The sequence below is a fragment of the Dromaius novaehollandiae genome, chromosome 3 (assembly GCF_036370855.1).
Source record: "Dromaius novaehollandiae isolate bDroNov1 chromosome 3, bDroNov1.hap1, whole genome shotgun sequence".
Lineage (NCBI taxonomy): Eukaryota > Metazoa > Chordata > Aves > Casuariiformes > Dromaiidae > Dromaius > Dromaius novaehollandiae.
The window spans coordinates 37,954,145-37,973,671 of NC_088100.1; the positions used below are offsets into that span (position 1 = coordinate 37,954,145).

Consider the following 19,527-nt stretch of genomic DNA (forward strand, 5'->3'; position numbering starts at 1 on the left):
TTCTTAGGCAAAGGGGTTCCTGGGGATTTTTTTTTTAATGCAATAAAATAAAAACATGCAGCTGCAGTCAGGAGACACTGCAGGCTGTTACTTGCCAGTAAAAGTGACAGCTTCCCCATTCTAGCTCCCTTTAGCAGGGAAAACACAAGTTAAAGACTTGAGCCATTTCTGCCCTCCCAATTTAATCTGTCCGCCTCTCCTGGAGCTTTCCATGGTGTTGTTGGTCAGGTGATTCACATCTCACAGCTTGCCTTTGCTCTTGCTCTTCCACAGTCCTGAACCCTCCTCCCTCCTTTGAAATACCACCTCCCAAACCATAGTGACCTGCTAGCTCTGTCTCCATCATATTATTCCTCTGTTTAGGAAAAAAAGACACGTGTCCAAATATCTAATTGGCATTTCTCTCTCCCAAAATAATATTTAAGCACAGAAATGGGAAATAACTCAGCCCAAAGCATACAAGCATCCACTGAGGCTTGGGTTTTGAGAGGCGCACAAAGGCACTGGCACATCCCCCAATTTCCCCTTTGAGCACTGCAGACACATTTGCCAGACAGCCTAAAATACTGGGCAACTGAGCGAGGTGAGGCTGGGAAGCGTCAGGCCACGTCCCCCTCGCCGTGCCGCGAGCAGCACGCGGGGAAGGGCGACGGCGTGGTCCCTCTCGTCCCCCGGCCACCTCCCTCGCAGGCCGAGCCGGCGGTGCCCTCGCGCACCTGGCAGGCCTCAAAGGAGGTACTGTGTGAAGGGAGCCCCGCGCCCGGCCTGAGGGCTGCTCCGGCGCTTGGAAAAACCAGCGGTTCCAGGAGTGCGTTGGGCTGTTTGTTTTTCTAGGGGAATACAGGTTCACTCATCATTACAATACGCATATTCAAGCCTGTGCTGTGCCGGCATTAGGCTTCCAAGCCGAGAGCGGTGCATGAATGAGCCCAGTAAGAGCTGCATACTGCGGAGTCTTAGTTAATGTTTTTCATATTTGGGTCAGTCTGAGGCAGCCTGGTTTAAAAAGTATTGCCACGAGCATTGTAAATTCATATTTCATATTCCCTTGAAGTGCCTTTTGAGGAAATTAGCCTTCATTACGGAGGCATCTCCACTGTAAACGCAGCAAGCGGAAAATACCTCAGCTGACAAGGATAGCATTGTAGGGCAGCAGAGGAGAGCAAACGCCGAATCTGAGGGAAGAAGCAGGTCGATTCAGCAGCTGAATCGAAGAGGCTGGTGAAATCCAGCTCCCCAAGACCAGAGCCACGGTAGCTGGGACCTGCCCGGGCTGCAGCGCACCTCGCATTGACTGCACGGAGCAGGACCCCCGCGCACCCACCAAAAGGGGCAAGTTGAGGTGTTGGCACTTATCGAACATGTCCTGGGGCAGCAGGACCCCCGCTTGGCTGCGCGCGACACAAGCACTGAGCAGCACCAGAGGGTTTTACTGCCCGCTGCAGGGACCTCAACCAAGGAGGTGGCAAAAGAGCACAAGGCTGCTGCAGCTGGGCTCCATCAGGACGGCCGGTTTGGTAGGACACGGGATTTCAGACCATTCACGCAGCTCAATTAACGCTCAACCAGATATTTTTGGCACTGGCTGGGGAGGTTCCTTCGTAGCCAAGTGAAGCCGGTTAGATTTGGCCGGCAGAAGGCAATGCTTTTCAAAATTTATTGTGCTCCCATCGGAAAGCAGCCGAGCGCTGCTCTTCTCGGAAAAGTGCTGCCCTTGTTCTTTTTAATGGAAGCGAGTTGGTATTCATTAGGAACCAGCCATAGCTATTTCAGACACGGAAGACAGCAGACACAAATCAATAGAAAAAAATAACTTCTTTTTATTTACAAAAAAATCCAAATATTGGATGCTGTAAACAAAATTCACAATCTGTTCCCTCTAGAGTCTGTTTCCCATCAGCTCTTTTTCTGTCTGTGACAAAGCCTATAGTCAAAATGTTCCAAAAGAGCAATCCAAGGAGCAGCTTGCTGCAACAGGATGCCTTGCAGAAGGCAACAGTTGTAAGGAAATCTGAGGGAAAGCAAATCTGCACAGACTCCTACAGACTGCAGAAGCTTGCAGTGCTTTAGCCAAGCTGTCTTGAAATTTGCAGGCTTTTTTTTTTTTTTTTTACTATTTATTTTGTTAGCAAACCATTATTACAACAGCAAAACAGTACACTGATTTCCTTTCTTGCAAGGGAAACTCTCTGCTTAAAGAAAACCATACAAAAGAGTATATTCAAATAGGAGCTGAATATGCAATTACATCTTTTCCTTTGCTGTGCAGTTTTATCTAACACACTTCATTTTCTCAGTTAAAAGAAAAAAAAAAAAAAGAAAAGCTTCTTTTGAACTGGTAAACTGGTAGGAGCCTATGACATGATGCAGACCAAGCATTTAACAAGAGGTATTTACAAGATTTGTGTGAAGGCTTTTGTGCAAGATAAAACAAAAACATTTTTAAGTATAATATGAAAAACTACAAAAATATGATCTTTTTGGTGTTCTAATTGCCCTTCTATTTTTAGAAGAAATTTTCTTGCATTTTGGGGGATAGCTCCATCTCAGAAAAAAAAATTTTTTTTTAAATCCCATTTCAAAGCTCTCAGTTGTTTCACGATAGCTACATTTAACCAAGTCTAGCTCCCTGTTGGTTAGCAATAAATTCAGCTGTGGCACAAACAGTTTTACTGTAATCAGGTCAATGTTTTTAATCAGTTCAGCTCTTTAAAAGGGGCACTGTCTCCTGTAGCAAGTTCTAACCTTATATCTGATTGGATGGGAAAAACGAAGGCTACAGAGCAAGAATGCGGTTGTTAACTTTCAAAGTACCAGTGTGCTGAAGACGGGCAAAAAAACAGTTAAAAAAAAGGTCAGACTTTATGCAGGGGAAGGTGTGCAAACCACAGAAATAAACCAGCTTTGAAAAGGGGTTCTTATTTTACTCTTGGCCTGAACTCATGCCTTCTCCCCACCACTAACACCAGGCACCTTTTAAACTACCAGTCACAGATAAAGCAAAGCTCTACCAGTTCCAGCACTTGACCATTAACATATGCAAAACAGATCCATAATACCTATATAATATATATAGAAACATATTATATATGTATCAAAATGCGAACGCCAAAAGGTGCGGTTTAGCTCAGAGCTCTGCTGCATGCACTATAAGATAACTAGCTGCTGCCAATCATAAAAAACACAATAAAATTTGAGCCGAAAGGAAATAAATCAAAATCTGCTTTTAAGCAATGGAAAAAAAAGGTCCTTCAAAGGAAAAATACATTGTGTCATGTATTATCAGCATTTTGTGGTTGTGGCACAGCTATAGATTCTCAAACCCTTGTAAATAGCGGATGACTCATTTATTTGCTGCAAATAGTTGTGGTGAGAGAAGACATACCACATTACCAGCTGATCCTATTTCCCCAGCCCTCCCCTTTGCTTCCGCTCACAGCCCTCCGAGGAGGCACGGGCGAGCGCGTCGCTCCGACAGGCGCCTTTCCATCCCCATCCACAAATGGGGGATCCCAGGCCACCGGAGACAAACCTGGCCTCGGCGCCACTGCCGCGAAGGGCCTTGCACGGCCGGCGCGGGGGACAAGACGGGGCGTCCCGTGGCGGGGGCCAGGTCTACCAGCAAACAGCGCCCAACAGTTCTGTGCAGCTCCTGCAGAATTCACGGGAAGGTGCTTCAGGGAACAAACCAGGTTCCTGCTAAACTGCTTTTGGAGATAAAAGTACCAAGCGTGACAAAAACAGATGTACCTCGGTCGCTCCGCAGGGAAAATCCACCGCCGGAGACAGGCCCTGTCCCTCGCCCTCCTCCCTGCCGCCTCAGAGGCACCACCGAGCCTGCGACCACGCAGGTCGCCGCGCGTTTTCTTCCCAAAGCCTGAATCCCCCCCCCCCGCTTTTTTTCTTCCTCCTCTCCTTTTTTCTTTTCTTTCAGTAAGAAAAAGCAAAATATTAGACTCGAGTGTCGTTTAGTCATTAGGTTTTCAAAGCCCAACAAAGAATTTAACACCTTCCGAGATGTCACTAAGTGAAAACAACAGCAGAGGCTGATTTTCCTCCTACTGATCTTTCGGGAGAGGAAATGAAAGTGAATAGTTATTGTTCCAATGTAAAGTGATTCCATTTAAATAAAGTACAGTACTGAAATTGTAAATGCAGTGTGACAACCAGATCAAAGATGTTTAATATTTGCATAAAAATATATATATATAATATATATATATTTAAAAATATAATTTTAAGCAATCGTGCAACACTCTTAAAAAGGGTTCATTTCACATTTACTAAATTCTAGTGGTCCTGGAATGCATAATGCATTCTATTAAAATATTCCTTTAAATATTAACAATTAGTGTTCAAATCACCAACTAATACAATATCCTTTAGCTGTCAGGGGGTTTAAATAAACCTATCTTTGATCCACGTTCCACTGAATTATACATCATGGAGGTATGCAGTCACAACATTAGTGGGTTAAATGTCAAAATGGCATTACAGTACAAAATAGTTAAAAAAAAATTAGCTAGTCATATGTTTCTCCATTTGTGGAATTATTATGGCTCACAAGCAACCCACTGAATTACTGTAATCCTTGTTCTTGCAACCAAAGACATTATCTGAATCCCACCTTAATCCTGACTGGTTCATCTACTCCAATTTTTTCAGGTGTGGGTTAAAAAAATTCACTGCAAGGTACCCACTGTCCTATGACGTCCTGTTGCAAACTGGAAAACACATAGTACTTTATTTAAACATTCCTTAATTGCTACATTTTCCTAGACCATATTAATATATATTGTGTGTGTATATATATAGATATACACATATAACATGTACATATATACACACACAAACATATATACACACATACACACACGTACCTAGGATAATATCACACCAACGTAACATTAACTCTATACAAGTATTTGCCAAGAAAAAAAATAGGGCATTTCCTCCACCACTTATTCACAAGCTTATGTTATTTGTTTTTAATCCTTGTGTCCCTGATAAAACAAAATGCATGGTTAAACCACAAAACTATATCTTCTCACTTCAAATTTTATGAAGGCATCAGGCACTTTTGATTACTATTGGTGTGTACAAATATAGCAACATCTTTTTTCTTTTTAATATATATATATGTGTATATATATATATATATATATACTCTACTGTATCTTCTTTGCTCGGATAACTTATCTGTGAAATCTTTGGTCCTTAAGTACATTTTGCTTGCCACAGCTGGTTCTCTTGCATTGTCACATTTTTAAAATGTGAGGCATGCACACAGCTGGAAATAATGGACTTTGTCATCGTACGTGCTTCTGTTTTTATAATTGTACCAATCTACTACTGTTCATTTGGAGCAAGCTGTTTCTGTTAAAGCATTTCTATTCAAGCAAGCTATACATTCTGCAGGATCATTCCATAGATGGCACTTGCTGCAAGCCCCAAATGCAGTAATTCCAATATACACTTTTATTCAGCTTATCTCTGCTTTATGCCTCTACTTTTAATTCCTGAATATATATATAGAATTATTTTTGTTTTTTTCGTTTTTGTTGTTTTTTTGTTTCTTTCATATTCTCCCTTTTGCAGATCCCATTCTAAAGAAAGAACGAAAATAAAAAAAAAATAAGGCTTTCCCACCTTCTCTATGCCAAAGCTATGGGAGCAGGTATTGCCAACCCATATTGTCATCAAGCATTCCTCCCTCGCTTCTTTCAGGGGAAGCTGTTTGCTTTTAATGACAGGCCTCTTGTGCTCTGGGGTAGGATCCAATTATGTGGGGGCTCCTTCTAGATCATGCTCCTGTTATTTATTAAGAGAACCACAAGCTTTTACCAAGCTTGCAAACCAGAGCAGATCATCATTGCACAAAACACCCCATTTCAGAGGGGCGCATCGCCCCTTCCTACATGTTAAGAAACGTTCTCCCTGCCAGGTCTGCTAATCATGGTCCTTAATTACAGGGCAGCCAAGTAGAGTAGGTGTGCTGCTGGCAAGGGAACACCGTCTGAACCTGGGCAATATAGTAATTGCTGAAGTTGGCATCTGCTACATATGGGGCTGGCTGGTAATAGCAGGTGACATTGGCCACATTGGGGATGATATTTTGCTCGGCCAGGACCCGGATGGCCAGCATGGTGATCAGATTAAGAGTCTGTCTCCTCTCATGTCCCATCAGGCACACCGTGCTCTCATTCACCACACCGTGAAGGGTCATGAGATAGTCATACTTGCGGTCCTCTAATCCCACAAAGTGGTTCTGCAAGTAGGACTCCAGCTTTCTCTGCTGCTCTCCAATGTCTGAGAAGTCAATGAAAAATCTCGAACACATATATCTCTGCAGGGACTTAATCTCGGATTCAGAGGCAGCCCTAAAGCCCCTTACCAAAAGGTTGCAGTACTTAAGTAGACCACCTCCTCGGATTTCTTCTGGGTTTCTGGTGGCGATTATCTTGTTGCAGAGGTGATCAAAGGCTTCCTGGAAATCCCCATAGACGCTCTCGCCAATGATAGTCGGGTGAAAAGTTTCAGTCATCGGATTCTCTGAGCACTCATAAAAAAGCAGCAGGGAGTCTAGCTTGATTTGAAAGGAATCGACACTGAATTCAAACTGCCGCCTCAGAGAGTCCACAAATTTCAGCTCCACATTTTTGCCACTGTTGTTGGACAAGGAGATGAGACTCCATCGATCTGAATCATTGCATACTTTTACCATTTTCTGCACATAAGCTTCCTACAATCGGAAAGACAAAATGAGCAAATGAAGACACAGTTGCAAGGGATTTCCCTTTCGCAGCATTCATTTGCATTCTCCCCCACATCCACCCTGTCCTAGTGTTTCAGGAGGGATTTTAAGGAGCCTGCGGATACAAACCCGAGGAGACATGTTTAATGTAAGAGCTCAGAGCATGGTTATTGCACGGGAATGACAGGGGAGGCCATTCTGGGACTGTCGTGCAAGGGAAGTATTTTTGCAACATTGCTTCTTTCAAGCACTTCTAAATATATCCACACACAAACCCGGTGGTACACCCACCAAACATCCATGCACCAATGCACAAAAGGTCACCGCTGAAGCAAAGTAGGAAATCATTTTTATCAGTTTTCACCTCTCTCCCACTCCCTCAAAAAAAATACTTCGCAAGTGTTCACCCTCCTCAGTCTTTGCTCCTTCGGCGCAGGTTCTGCAAACCCACCCCATAATCCAAAAAAAAAAAAAAAAAAAAAAAAAAGAAAAAGAAAAAAAGAAGAATACCCACTCCAAAAAAAAATATTGAAGGCATTTGGCATTCAGCCTAACTAACTCGAGTGAACCGTCCCTGGGGGCAGGGGCTGTGCCTGGCCGCCGGGGCGCTTCCCCACGCGAGAAAGCCGCCGTGGCCCAAGGTGTTTCCCCGCCGCGGGCGCCCCGCGGGCAGCCGGCGCTCGCAGAGGCACCGCGCCCGCGCCGCCGATGCCCCCGACGAAACTGTCAGCGAGGCAGGAGAGGTTAGTTAACGCCGAGGGCACCGCGCAGGCCCCCTCGCTGCACGCCCCCCCCTCCAGTCGGAGAGGCGGGGGCAGAGTCCGGGGCGCGTCCCCGCGGGCCGGGCGCGCAGCGCCGCGCAGCTTTACCTTGAGGGTGAGCGGCGTGATCTTCTCCTTGTTCACCCCCTCGGGCAAGAAGTCCAAGAGGCAGTCCAAGACCACGTCCTTCACAGTCTGAAACTCGGCCTCCCCTTTGAGGTCGGCGCAGAAGATGAGGTCCAGGTCCTTGTAGCCCAGGCCGCTGTGCTGGTGCAGGACGTGGCTGGCGGCCGAGCCGTTGAGGCGCACGTCGCGCACGCCGATGCCGCGCAGCTCCAGGCGGCTCCGCACCACCTTGACGATGAGGCGCGGCTGCATGGCCAGCGTGGGGAAGTTGCCGCGGCCGTGGATGGGGATGGTCTCGCCCAGGATGCGGTCCAGGCGCTGCACTTGCTCCCAGCTCAGCACGTTGCAGTGCGCGCTCTCGCCGCAGCCCGCGCAAGTCCCGCCGTCCTCGGCCATGGCACCGCGCCGCCGCGGGCCCCGGCGGCCGCGCCTGCTCCGCGCCTGGCGGGGGGGGAAAGCGCGCGGTCAGCGGCGCTGCTCAGCCCGCGGAGCGGCCGCGGAGCGCGGCGGGCGCGGGGCCCCCGCGGCGGGCGGCGCAGCGCGGCGCGGCGGAAGGGGCAGAAGCGCAGCGCCGCGGCGGGGAAGGCGCCGAGCCGCAGAGCCGCCTCCCCGCCGCGCAGAGGCCGCCGCGCCGCGCTCCCGGCCGGCTGCAGCCGTCTGCGGAGCCGCCGTGCTTCTGCCCGGGGAAGGTCCCCGGTAGGTTTTATACGGGGTTTCTCCGCTCTTCCGGGGCTCCGAGTCACGGCGCCCGCGTCCCGCCCCCTCCATCTGCATGGCCGGCCTCGGCGGTGCCCCCGGCACGCCCACGCCGTGCGCGCCCACGGGCCGCCCCGCTGCGCGGCTCCCCGCGGCGCTGCCCGCCCCTGCGCGCCGGCGGAAAACGCGCGCAGCGCCGCCGCGTTCCCGCCGCCTTTTGGCCCCGCAGCCGGGGGCAGGCGACGAGACCCCCCCACCAACACCCCCCCGCGGCAGCAGCGCGGAGGGGCCGCGGGCGGCGCAGCGCCGCCGCTCACTCCGCCCTCGCCCTTCCCCTTCCCGCTGCCCTTGCGCGGCACCGGCCCCCAGCGGCATTCCCGCTCCTCCCCGGCGCGGCCAAATTTCATACCAGAGCGCTGGAATTTGGCCCGGGAGCCGGCGCGGGCAGGCGCCGAGGATCCCCCGCCGGGTGCCTACGGCCGCCCCGCTGCGGACATGTGCGGAGCGCAGCGGCGGCGCCCAGCGCGCAGCGCGCCGAGGTGCCTGCCCCGACCCCGCAGCGCCGCCCGCAGAGCGACACTTCGGCGATTTGGGGGGGGGGGGGGGGGAGAGACCAAAAAAAAGCGCAAAGGCGCGCGGCGCGCACTGCCTGCTTTCCACCTGTCCCACCTGGGCCGCCAGCGCGCACCTCGCGGCTGAGCGCGGCGCTTCGAGGTCAGGGCTCCCGACAGCGAGGGGACTCCGCGGCCCGCTCGGGGCCCTGCACAGCCCCAGCGCGCCCCGCTCGGGCGGCACCGCGGCGGCGGCTCCGGGCGCCCAGCCCCGGGGGGCGCGCGGGGGGGGGGAGGGGGGGGCCCCGCGCCGCCGAGGCTCGCCGCTGCGTCACGGCCGCCGGCGTTCGGCGCTCCGTGACGCGCGCCGCGCCAATGGCGCCGCGCGCCGCCGTGACGCGCGGGAGTGGCGGGCGTGTGAATGGGCCGAGCCCCCCCCGCCGGTGCGTGTCCCCCCCCCCCCCCGGGCACTACGGGGGGGGCGCCCTGCCCGGCGCTGCAGCCCAGGAACTCCCCCCCCGGGCACGACAAGCCCCGAGCGGGCACCGGGGGGGGGGGGGAAGGTGCGCCCCCTCCCCACCCCGAGGGTCCCGGTACGCCCCGTCCCCGCCCGGCGCACGGTATAAGCGGGGAAGGCCACCCCCCGCCGCCGCCCCGCAGACGCGTGGCAAGGGCTCCCCCTGGCGGGCGCGGAAGGCAGCGCTGCGGCGGGTTTGGAGCCGGGCGGAGACACCGCGCTTGACACCTGCGCTTGGGAAGGGGGGGGTGGGTGTTTTTTGGGGGGGGCGCAGTGCTGTGGGGGCGCGGGGTGGAGGCGGGGGCGCTGCCCGCTGCGAGGGGGCCGCCCGTGCCCGCGGGTTTCGCATCTGCCTCCCGCGCTCCTGCAGACGGCTCCGACCTCGTGAAATGGCCACTTGGCTTTCCAGAACTATATATGGAGTCTTTCGTGTGCCGGGACCTGATTTTATACGGGCTGGCTGGATCCCTCCCCTGCAGCCTCGTAACCTCTGGAAAGTGAGGTCAATCTTTTTCTTTTTTTTTTTTTTTAGTGCAATAATAGAATTAGCGGAGAAGCAGCCGGCTGCACCACAAAGCAGAGTCAGAGCGGCTCTGAGGCATTCAAGGGGCCGAGCTGCGTGGATACGCGAGTTTTTGACTCAGGTGCACATCTCCTCACCCCTCTCTGGCTCATCCAACACATACCCTGCCCCATGTTACGTCATTATTGCAGTATAACTTCAGGGCCAGAGCCAGTCTTGATTTGGGATGCTCTGCAACCCTGAGGGACGTGGAGCGCGCGTGACCTCCCTGCCCCCTTCCTGCCCTACCTTGTTGCAGGAGAGCCTCGCCGCCCTGCACGCCGTGCTGCCAGGGGCTGCGGGGATGCCAGCGCACACGAGTGGCCGCGTCCCAGCAGGAGCCTAAGGTGCCTGTTGGAAAGCCAGAAAAGAGGTTTGTAGCACCTTGTGCCCATGCATTTATCCAAAAAAAAAAATGCAGGAAGCTTTTAAAATCTGAACATGTATAGGTGAACGCAGCTTGAAAGCAGCAGTGGCGGACTGTGAATCTGCTGGCAGCCTGCACAGAGCTCGCCAGCCTATCTACTTATTTAAAATAAATATTCGGAGCAAGAGGGACAGCAGCTAGCCTACTGACAGGAGCCTGCATCCTACTGCCGGGAGCGCCAGTGCTGCCCAAGCACCTCGCTGCCTTTCTGCTCATGGGCATCGTCCTGCTGCAGATAGCCCAGCCTCAGGACTGGGACGCGCACCAGCTTTGCTGGGAGCAGCGTGTGCTCAGCCGCTCTGCAGGTCAGGTCACGTAGCCGGTGCCTGAGGGGGGTGCAGATCCCAAGGTGCAGGCCCCCCGTGGCAGAACAGCTGTCGGTGGCTCCCCGGACCGGACCCAGCAGCACGGCTGGGGCCTGGCTCGTTGGTTCGTACATCCACGGCGCAGGCATCGCTGCCCTTAGTTTGTATTTAGGAAGCCCAGAGAGGTTAAAAGACAGCCAAGCAAAGGAATTCCTGATTCTCAGTCTTGCTTCGTGTTTCATCTCTCCATGAAGTATGATTTTTAACCTGTTTCCCCTAACCTGTTACCACTTACAGCTCAAAGAAGAAAAATAATTAGAAGATCATTCTGGAGAATACTGTTCTGTCAAAGAAAATGTGAATGTAGTTAAGAAGGAATTCATTTACTCTCTATGTATTTGTTAAAGGAGCAATGCTAGCCAAGCTCATATCTCGTGATCCCTTTCTTAGCGTAAGACACCCGCAAATTACATCCCACTCACTTGAAACAAGAGGAGACATCGTTTCCACTCAGAATCATAACATTTACACTTTTTTTAGTTCAGAAGGATACACAGGATATTAATCATCATGCTTTTTGTATCAATGAAGCATTATTTAATCAACACGAAATTCTGTTCGCATCTCTTCCCCTAATTAATGCACACTAGACAGATTTTTTTTCCTCACTGCCTAAATACAGTAGAAATAGAACATCATTAACAATAGGTGTACCTTGAAAGTGAATGCAGATTGCAGAAGAATATATTCTGAGAACATGCATCAGAATGTATAGGAATGTGTAACTGGGGAACGGGGGGGGGGGGAAGAAAAATTAATTCTTTAAAGGTCTACAAGAATGATTCAGAATTTGATAATGCGCAGTGCACACAACAGTATTCTAAAATGTCACATTACTTTAAACAAGTAGAAATATCAAGAATTGTAACAGGAAACTTAATTAGGGTTAATTACATTGAGAGAAATTTAGAAATACTTGCGTGAGTTAGAGAGCCCATTCTAATTATGACTGATATCGGTAATGCGGCTGCTATTAAAAGCATAAATTCAACTCATGAACCCTTAAGTGACCATCACTGTGAACAGTAGTTCTTTGAGAGAATTTTGATCAGGTTACTCAAGCACATTGCTTTTATTGCCCAAGCAATTAGTGGGAAGGTAAGATGTGTGATGTGAATCATGTCTTTCTGTATGTTTGCACAATGTTGTTCAATTAGTCCCTAGACCTCACCAATACTTTCAGTCCTGCCCCCAAATAGATGAAGACTAATAACAATAATGTATTTTTGTATGTGTTTGTGTATATTTGTCTAATAAATTCCTTGCTGTAAGCTGTTCGTTCAGCTCTGCTGCATAAGACAGAATATACTCACCACGTGAGTCCCATTGAATTTAAGAATTCACAGTGTTTTCTTGATCAAACCATATCTACCTTGGCTGTAACAAGATTCTGTCTCCCTTTCACCCATTACATGGTGCCTAAAACAGGAAAGTACTGTGTGTGTGGAAAAAAAGGAAAAAAAAAACTTTGGCTGTGTCTGTGTTAGCTTGGAGTTAGGTGCAATGGGTGGAGATCCATAGAGGAAAGCAGTAGCTTTTGAGTCCCCGGCACCTACGCTGCACGCAGCGGCAGGGGGTTGCTTTGAACTATGTTTTGCCCAGTTTCCAGTGGCCAAGCATCCCCACTGTGACCAGGTTTCAAAGCTGTCTGAAGAGTTAGACAAAATCATAACATGTATCAATGCTGTCGTCATCACTAGATAGTAAAAGTAGCAGCCTTCTGTCTTGGATTGACTTGGTGGAAGCAAAAATGTTCTAGGAAAGGCCAAAAAATTGCTAAGAAGCTTAGAAACACAATAGTATTGCAACTGTATCCTGAAAAGTACTAGTAGTATCCTTCCTCCTGTCATCCATTTCTTTCTAGTCCTTTATTAATGGCAGTTATTCACGATGGAGAGAGAAATGGCAGGTACAGCCATGATGGTTTTTTCTTAATGAAAACATTTCTCTTGGGGATGTTAAAAATTAAAATGGATGTCCAATACATTAAAAAAGCAATAGGCTGTAGCAAGATAAGCATGAAAAGGAACCATTTCTACATAGCTGAAAATGTAGTATATTCAGCGTGGATTAACAGTGTGGGCAGAAGGGAGCTGAGAGCCAGGGGGTCTCAGTGGGGAGCTCCTAGCCACACAGCAATGGAGCACCCCCACAATCTTCCCACCATTCCCACTGCAGCTCTGTCCGTCTCCGCTTATTAGTATCTTAGCATGGCTGGCTGCTGAATTGGCCTATTTCAATATAAGAATCCATGAGCAATTAAAACATAAAAAAGAAGACTTTGACCCATTTTTTTCTTCTCTGCCTGCTAAACATGGAAAGACATAGTTGGGCACCAATCATCTGAAAACTTCTTAATATTATTCACTGCATTGCTATACAACTTTCTTGCTGGAAACAGCCGATAAATGCGTCCTAGCTGTTCTCCACCCAACACGTTGAATTTATCAGCTCATCTCCAGATGCAAATTTCTGGGGAGTTCAGGCTGTTGTGCCATTTTCACTTCCTTCACATTGCCTACTGTGCTCCTGATGGCTGCTCTGTGCAGCCTTGGGTTTCATCCCTCGTCTCCCTTCATAGCTAGGTGAAGCACTGGTGTGCTGGATTCATTATGACCATTTTCTTTGAGGTTATAAAGCACACTAGAGAGCACAAAGAGGCTGGGGAGGTTTTTCGTATCAGGACTCAAGTCTGATTTTAAAACTCTTTTCAAAGACCTGTCTTTTACATACATGCACAAAGAAGTCCTCTGATAGCTGCATGTCCTAAAGTTAGCACTGATTCATTTCCAAGATTTATTTCCTTGTTTGATACCATTAAAAATCATTACATTTTGCACTTGGATAGCCTCTGAGCATTATTACAGACGAAAGAGGCTCCAGAACTAATGTTCTTTTAATAAAATGAAAATCAGAGTTATTTAGAAAGTGATCTTTCAAAGATAAATAGAAGAAATCTTTGTGCTTTCAAAGTACTACAGCTATATTATTTTCCCTCTGCCAGTTTTTACTGGAAAGATGTTTTACTCATCCTGGGAAAAATGTCAATGTTTGGACTAAATGCTGTGCTGCTTTGAAAAGGTACAGTTTAAAGTAGGCCAAATTATCAGAATTTTCTGATGAGACTGCCAGTAGCTTTTTGCAATTCTGCTGAGAAAGTGTGTGTTAACTGAAACAGTAGCGTTCAACGTGTGTATTGTTGCAACAACTACGGGCCAAATCAGAGATCAGGGCACCAAAGGGTTGGCACAAATCTAAGAAAAGGCATATTCCTGCCTGATCTAAAGAGTTTATAGCCAAAAGACATCAATAAATAGCAAAATAGTAAACCCATCATCATTTACTCCCAGAGGAAGGAGTGTTAGGATCACCTCCTCAACAGGATCTTTCAGAGCAGACACAGGAGGCAGCAGAGGCCTCAGCAGCTCAAGACAAGGCAGGGGCTGCAGCCCTTCCTGAGCATCACCAGAACGTCACCAGCAGCGTTTAGTGCTGGGAGCAATCCCACACTCCTCCTCTGTGCCAGGCACAGCCATCCCACCCTGTAAGGCATGGAAAGATGCAGTCCTGGCAACCCCCTTCTTTCCAGCTCACCTGCATAAAACATAGCTGTGCTCTAAGACCGAATGCAGCACTACTGTTGTGGTTTAGTCCATTACTTAGCAATACTGGTCCCTTGTATTTAAATGCAACTAAAATGAACTCTACAAAGTGTTCCTATTGAGCTGGGAGAGGAGAATGTGGAGAGGAGACTTTTTTTTCTTGAAGAGACTACATTTTCCATCTGTATATGAGAGAGTTGAAAGCTTCAGCTCTTCTACCCACATAGGAAAGACAAAGCCCCAATGTTTCATGACTCATGCGTTCATGCAATCCCAGTTGCACATGACTGGTAGGGTTTTATTGCCGATTTTATTTTTCCATGTTTTGTTTATTCTACAATGCATTAAGCTCATGTGGGAATACTCCAGTGGATTTCAGCATTCTGCATTTTAATCAGGAGAGCTGGAGAAATACATCATTTCAGATTTAAACAAGCTGTCCTGCATTTGGAACGATAAACTGTAGTGTGAAAATACACAATGTGAACTAACAGAGAAATTGGGTTACTGTTCATTCAAACAGAATTGGATTCATAGATTCAAATCCACGATTTATTTTCACCTACTACATAAGAAAAGTCATAGCATTTTGCCAAGTACTATCAGTGTCAAGAATATGACCCCTGATGGAGTTAGGGCACCTTTCAGTCTTGATTTAAAGTCTATAAATGATGGAAAATTAACCATGTTCTTAGAGAGAATTGTTGTAGTACCTAATTACCCTACTGTTAAACAGGTGTATAATATTCGTAGTCAGAGGGCATGTTTACACAGGATGGATTTGTTTGTACTAAATTCAGTTGCTGTACATTGACATGATGTGTATTCACAGGAAACAATTCCTAGCAACTATCAAAAGGTGAGATACACATATTCTGTGCTCCTCTTTAAAATTGCATGTATAAAAGTAATACTTACAAAAGTCAGAGAAGAGTGTTTAACCAGTGAGTATGGAGAATAAAGAAACTAGGCAATTTATGAAGTATATTTCAAAGCAAAAGTAAGGTACTCTGCATAAATTTTTTTTCCAGGTAGAAAGAGGAGCACATCATGAGTACAAAGAGGCATTCTCTTCCCATGAAAATGCTATGGATCAGTGCCTGAAGCAGGCTACATGCCTGCACTTCCCTCAGAAGGGTGGAGAGCCACTTCTGAAGAGGAAAGGACTCCAGTCTTCGCTGCCACTGCTCTCACTGAGATCCTGCAGGATCCCAAATGGAGCAGACTGCATCAGTAGCCATTGCCTCTCACAGCTGCAAGTTACCACTGATCTTACATCCGCGACAAGGCGGGGGCTACAGGACTCCAGCCCTTCCTCAGCATCACCAGAACAGCAGCAGTGTTTACTGCTGGGAGACATGGGCCACTGCACTGCCACAGCTGCCATCCAGTTTTAGCTTAGAGAGGACTAGAAAGTCTTGCTCCTCAGAAGAAAGTTGTTACTTCCCTGAGTTTCTGGAGTTCCCTAAGTTGCTAGAGTGTAGTGTTCTTCACTGAACTCTGTCACTAACTGAGGCCTAGGTCTCGCAGCTCTCGAAGGCCTCAGAAATCACCAAGACCTATGAGCCCTTCCCTGACTGGGAAAGTGCTGCTCCCAGCTCCTACTCCCAGCTCCTACCGAGTTCAGAGCTCAGCTGCAGCCCCCACTTCTTAAGCAGCAGAAGCAGCCTCTTCTTCAGAGCAGCAGTTTCCGGCTCCTAGGTCCTGCTGAGCTCAGCAGCAGCCCAGCTGAGTTCTGAACTGTAAGCTGGCTTTGTGCTCTGATAAAAATAGTAAAGCACGAATAATGTTAACACTGAAATAAGGGCAAATGTTGCCTATCTGTTCATTGTTACTGTGAAGCCTTCATTCGGCTAAAGGGGCAAAAACTAGATTTCCAAGTGCAAAAAGGCTCTCTCGGCCACAGCACGGCACCTCTGTTACACTTCTCGTTTGTTCCTGGACAGGCTCCTTGGGCATGCAAAGTTTGAGGTGGACTTTGCTGAGGAATAAGGAGGCATCCCAGAGCATAACCCCAGCCCACCACTCAGATTGTAGGAAGGATCCGAACTGGGATTGGAGCCTTTATGTCTTGCTCTGATGTCTTGATGTTCCCCATCACAGTGGAAATCTTTTAAGACAGCTCCGCTGACTTGATGCTGAGCCAAAAACGTGAAGAACAGTTTGTGAAATTTCATCCTTTTGAAACAGAGCCTGAGCTTGCCTCCTGCTCAAACCCAAGCCTAATCTTATCTTGAGCAACAGTCTCAGCTCACTGCAGATCCAGATTTGGACACTGTCTCGGGTCTTTCCCAGCATTAAGGAATTTCATTGTGGTTGTAGCATCGTGCATCTGAAAATGCAGCTGAGTGCCACAGTCCTATGAAGTGACCTCGTGAATGAAATCACAGTGACTGGGATACTAATATTATTAGTCTGTTTTTTGTCAGCCTTGCTTTTCAGTGTGAACTCTCAGAGGCTCTTATTCATTGGGGTAACGTTTGTTTCATTTGTTACACAGTTCCAAATAATGCTTTGCCAGAGAGACCTGTTGTCTGAATGCAAAGCCTCAAAGAAAGATTCATATTCCACATGCCAAATTTTGCTCTCCTTCCTACTACAATAATGGAGGCAGGATTTTGGCTCTAGATACGCAGAACTTCATCAAGACACAATCTGTGCTTCTGCACAGAAGGCTCAGCTCACGCCGCTGGATTATTCCTTGAGCTGATACATAAAGGCCCTCTGTTCAGGACAGCTGATTCCCCAAAAGTCCCTTCCCACAGTCTCCTTTTGATAACAGCCCTGTGCTTCTGACCTGCCCAATAATGAGGCAACTTCTTACGAAAAAGCTTCCCGTGCTAGGCGTTGGTCCACCAACAGGGTATTTCACAGCGAGGAACGAGTGGTACATTATTCCTTTTTTGCTGATTACATCACACTGTGTGCCCACTTGAGACAGGCAATAAATTTTTATCATTTTAAGATGATAAGTATCCACCGCATAATTTATGGCACTTTATTACTCTGAAAATTTGTACTTTGATTGCTATTAAGTAGCACATGCCCCATAAATGTTTTTATACCATGCATCGTTCCAGCATCTGTCTTAGATTACATTATCCGTGTAAGTAAATAAGTAAAATTTAAAAAAACAGCTGATCCCCTGCAGGCAAAGTGACTTGTTTTTCCCATTAATTGAAGTGTTCAGCTTTTCATCACTCACTGCCTTCATCATCTTCACTTCAGTCTTGCAGAAACTTGGCACTTTATTATGAACCACACTGACTCTCTATGTGCCCACAAACCAAACAAGATCCAAGCCCCACTGCACCAGCCCCATAAAAAAGCAAAGGAGCAGGCATCCCCCAGTACAAAAAACAACTGACTACATGGAAGCAAATTCCATGTCAGCACTGCATATGGGGCAAAGTAAGAAATAAGTTAAACAGAAAACCAAAAGCAAGGAGGAGAGGAAGGGACAGAACAGGTGAGAAGAAAGAAAAGAAGAAAGCATAAGGGGAAGGTCTCAAGGCTCAGGAGAAGAGACTGCCCGACCAAACGGGCAGTCACTTGGAAGAGAGGAAATCCAGATCAAACTGAAGAAAACACCAAGGCTGTTTCTGCTTCCATGGGTCTTGCAACTGTTGTGCCAGCTTTAGTGTCTGGCTGCCTCCTTCCGCATTTTATTTCCCACAGGTGATGAGCTGGGGGCTGGGAGGGAAGAGCCAGAAGCCTTCTGGGAGTGCTTGCAGCTAACTACTCTACTTGCCATAGTTGCCTCTGACTGCTTATGTGCTTACACTCTAAAAGCTCAAGATTATCAAATGCCCTTTAAAACACCACACCTGGCAAATGCACAAAGCTAGGGATGAGCAAAACTGCTCTCCGCTAACAACAAAATGGAAGTAGGGGGTCAAAAAATAGCCTGGAAGTGATTTTGCCATTTTGCCTCTAATAAACTGTAATCCCAAGCTGATTTGTTTTTAAGAAGTCATGGCATTGTTCCAAAGCGCTGCATGTTCCAGCTATCCATTTCCTCTGGTCTTTTTATCATGGCTGCAGCTGAACTTTTAAGCCAGATCATCCCAATTTACCAGGCATGAGATTATTGCTAGTGTGCAAAATGAAGCAGAGAATTAAAAATAACCATGCTGGTAGATGTGAAGTCAGCTGCTTTAAGGCTTAGTTAGGGGTTTATATGTCATTTACAAGCACTCGACTTCCAGAATGGGCCATTCAATAAGTCTGTACTGTGGGAAGCAATACAGTACAGATCTTTTTTGTTTTTCATCAGTCAACATATGATATAGAAGAATGAGGGAAAATTAAAAAAAAAAGACACCTGTTTTAGAAGTGAATAGGTGCTTTAATTTTACACTGAAAATCCAGTAGTGCACTTGCATATACTTAGTTCAACTTAGCTCAAAGTAATTGTATTATGTGTGGGTTATACTATACCATACAGTGCACCACATCAAACCCATGGTCCACAAAGCTGGAAGTGATTAAACCCAACCATGTAAAGAAAGGGCAGGTGAAATTTCAAAAATCTCATTTCCTATTGGTTTGTTTATTTTTACAAAATGTATTTTTAAATGTGAGCATTTTTAGCTAAGGAATTAATTCAAAAAGGAGAGATCTTTCATCAGCCATCCAAGAGAAAGAAAGCAAAGTCCCAAGGCAAGGAAAGAGCAGCTTCTTGCTCCCAGAACTTATTATTTTAGACACGAAAACCATTTGTTTCTCAAATTATTTCTTAGTTTTTCCAGAATAGGCTCGATTCCTCTTTTTTATTGCTGGGGAAACACCACATATTTAAGTGCAGTTCATAATTCCTCTATACCTACTAATGAAGAACACATTTGCAGCCCTCGGACATAGGCCAAACAACCTAAGTTATATGGCAGCAGAAGCTGTTCACATATCTTAAATTTCTCTTATTCATCATCTCTTTTTCTTGTGTACGTGTTTTTATTGTTTCCTAAGGAAATGGGACTTTCTATGGTCTTTCCATCCAAATTTAGTGCAAAAGGAGATTACTTCACATTTCTCTTGTGCTTTTGAAAAGAGGCTCTTTAACTAATTCCATATGCTTTAGATGCATTAATAATTCATCGCAAGGCATGTATAACTTAATGTATCATTTTGCATTTGGATATTGTAAAGAAAGGGCTCTTCGTTACA

The 19,527-nt window shown here is 47.3% G+C and overlaps 1 protein-coding gene across 1 annotated transcript; it reads right to left on the minus strand.

Annotated features, from left to right (window-relative positions):
* Positions 1-1,796: 1,796 nt before the first annotated feature.
* TENT5A (terminal nucleotidyltransferase 5A) lies at positions 1,797-8,423 on the minus strand. Its single transcript, XM_064508711.1, has 2 exons — positions 7,624-8,423; positions 1,797-6,742 (listed from the first exon to the last, which is right to left on the minus strand). Exons 1-2 carry the CDS (start codon positions 8,035-8,037, stop codon positions 5,963-5,965), a joined length of 1,194 nt encoding a protein of 397 aa, XP_064364781.1. The 5' UTR covers positions 8,038-8,423; the 3' UTR covers positions 1,797-5,962.
* Positions 8,424-19,527: the final 11,104 nt, after the last annotated feature.

Bases quoted from the DNA above. Each gene is read 5' to 3' on its own strand.
- TENT5A (XM_064508711.1), bottom strand. From the start codon at position 8,037: ATGGCCGAGGACGGCGGGACTTGCGCGGGCTGCGGCGAGAGCGCGCAC. The intron at 6,743-7,623 runs GTAAAGCTGCGC...TTCCGATTGTAG, and splicing joins TCACGCCGCTCACCCTCAAG to GAAGCTTATGTGCAGAAAAT.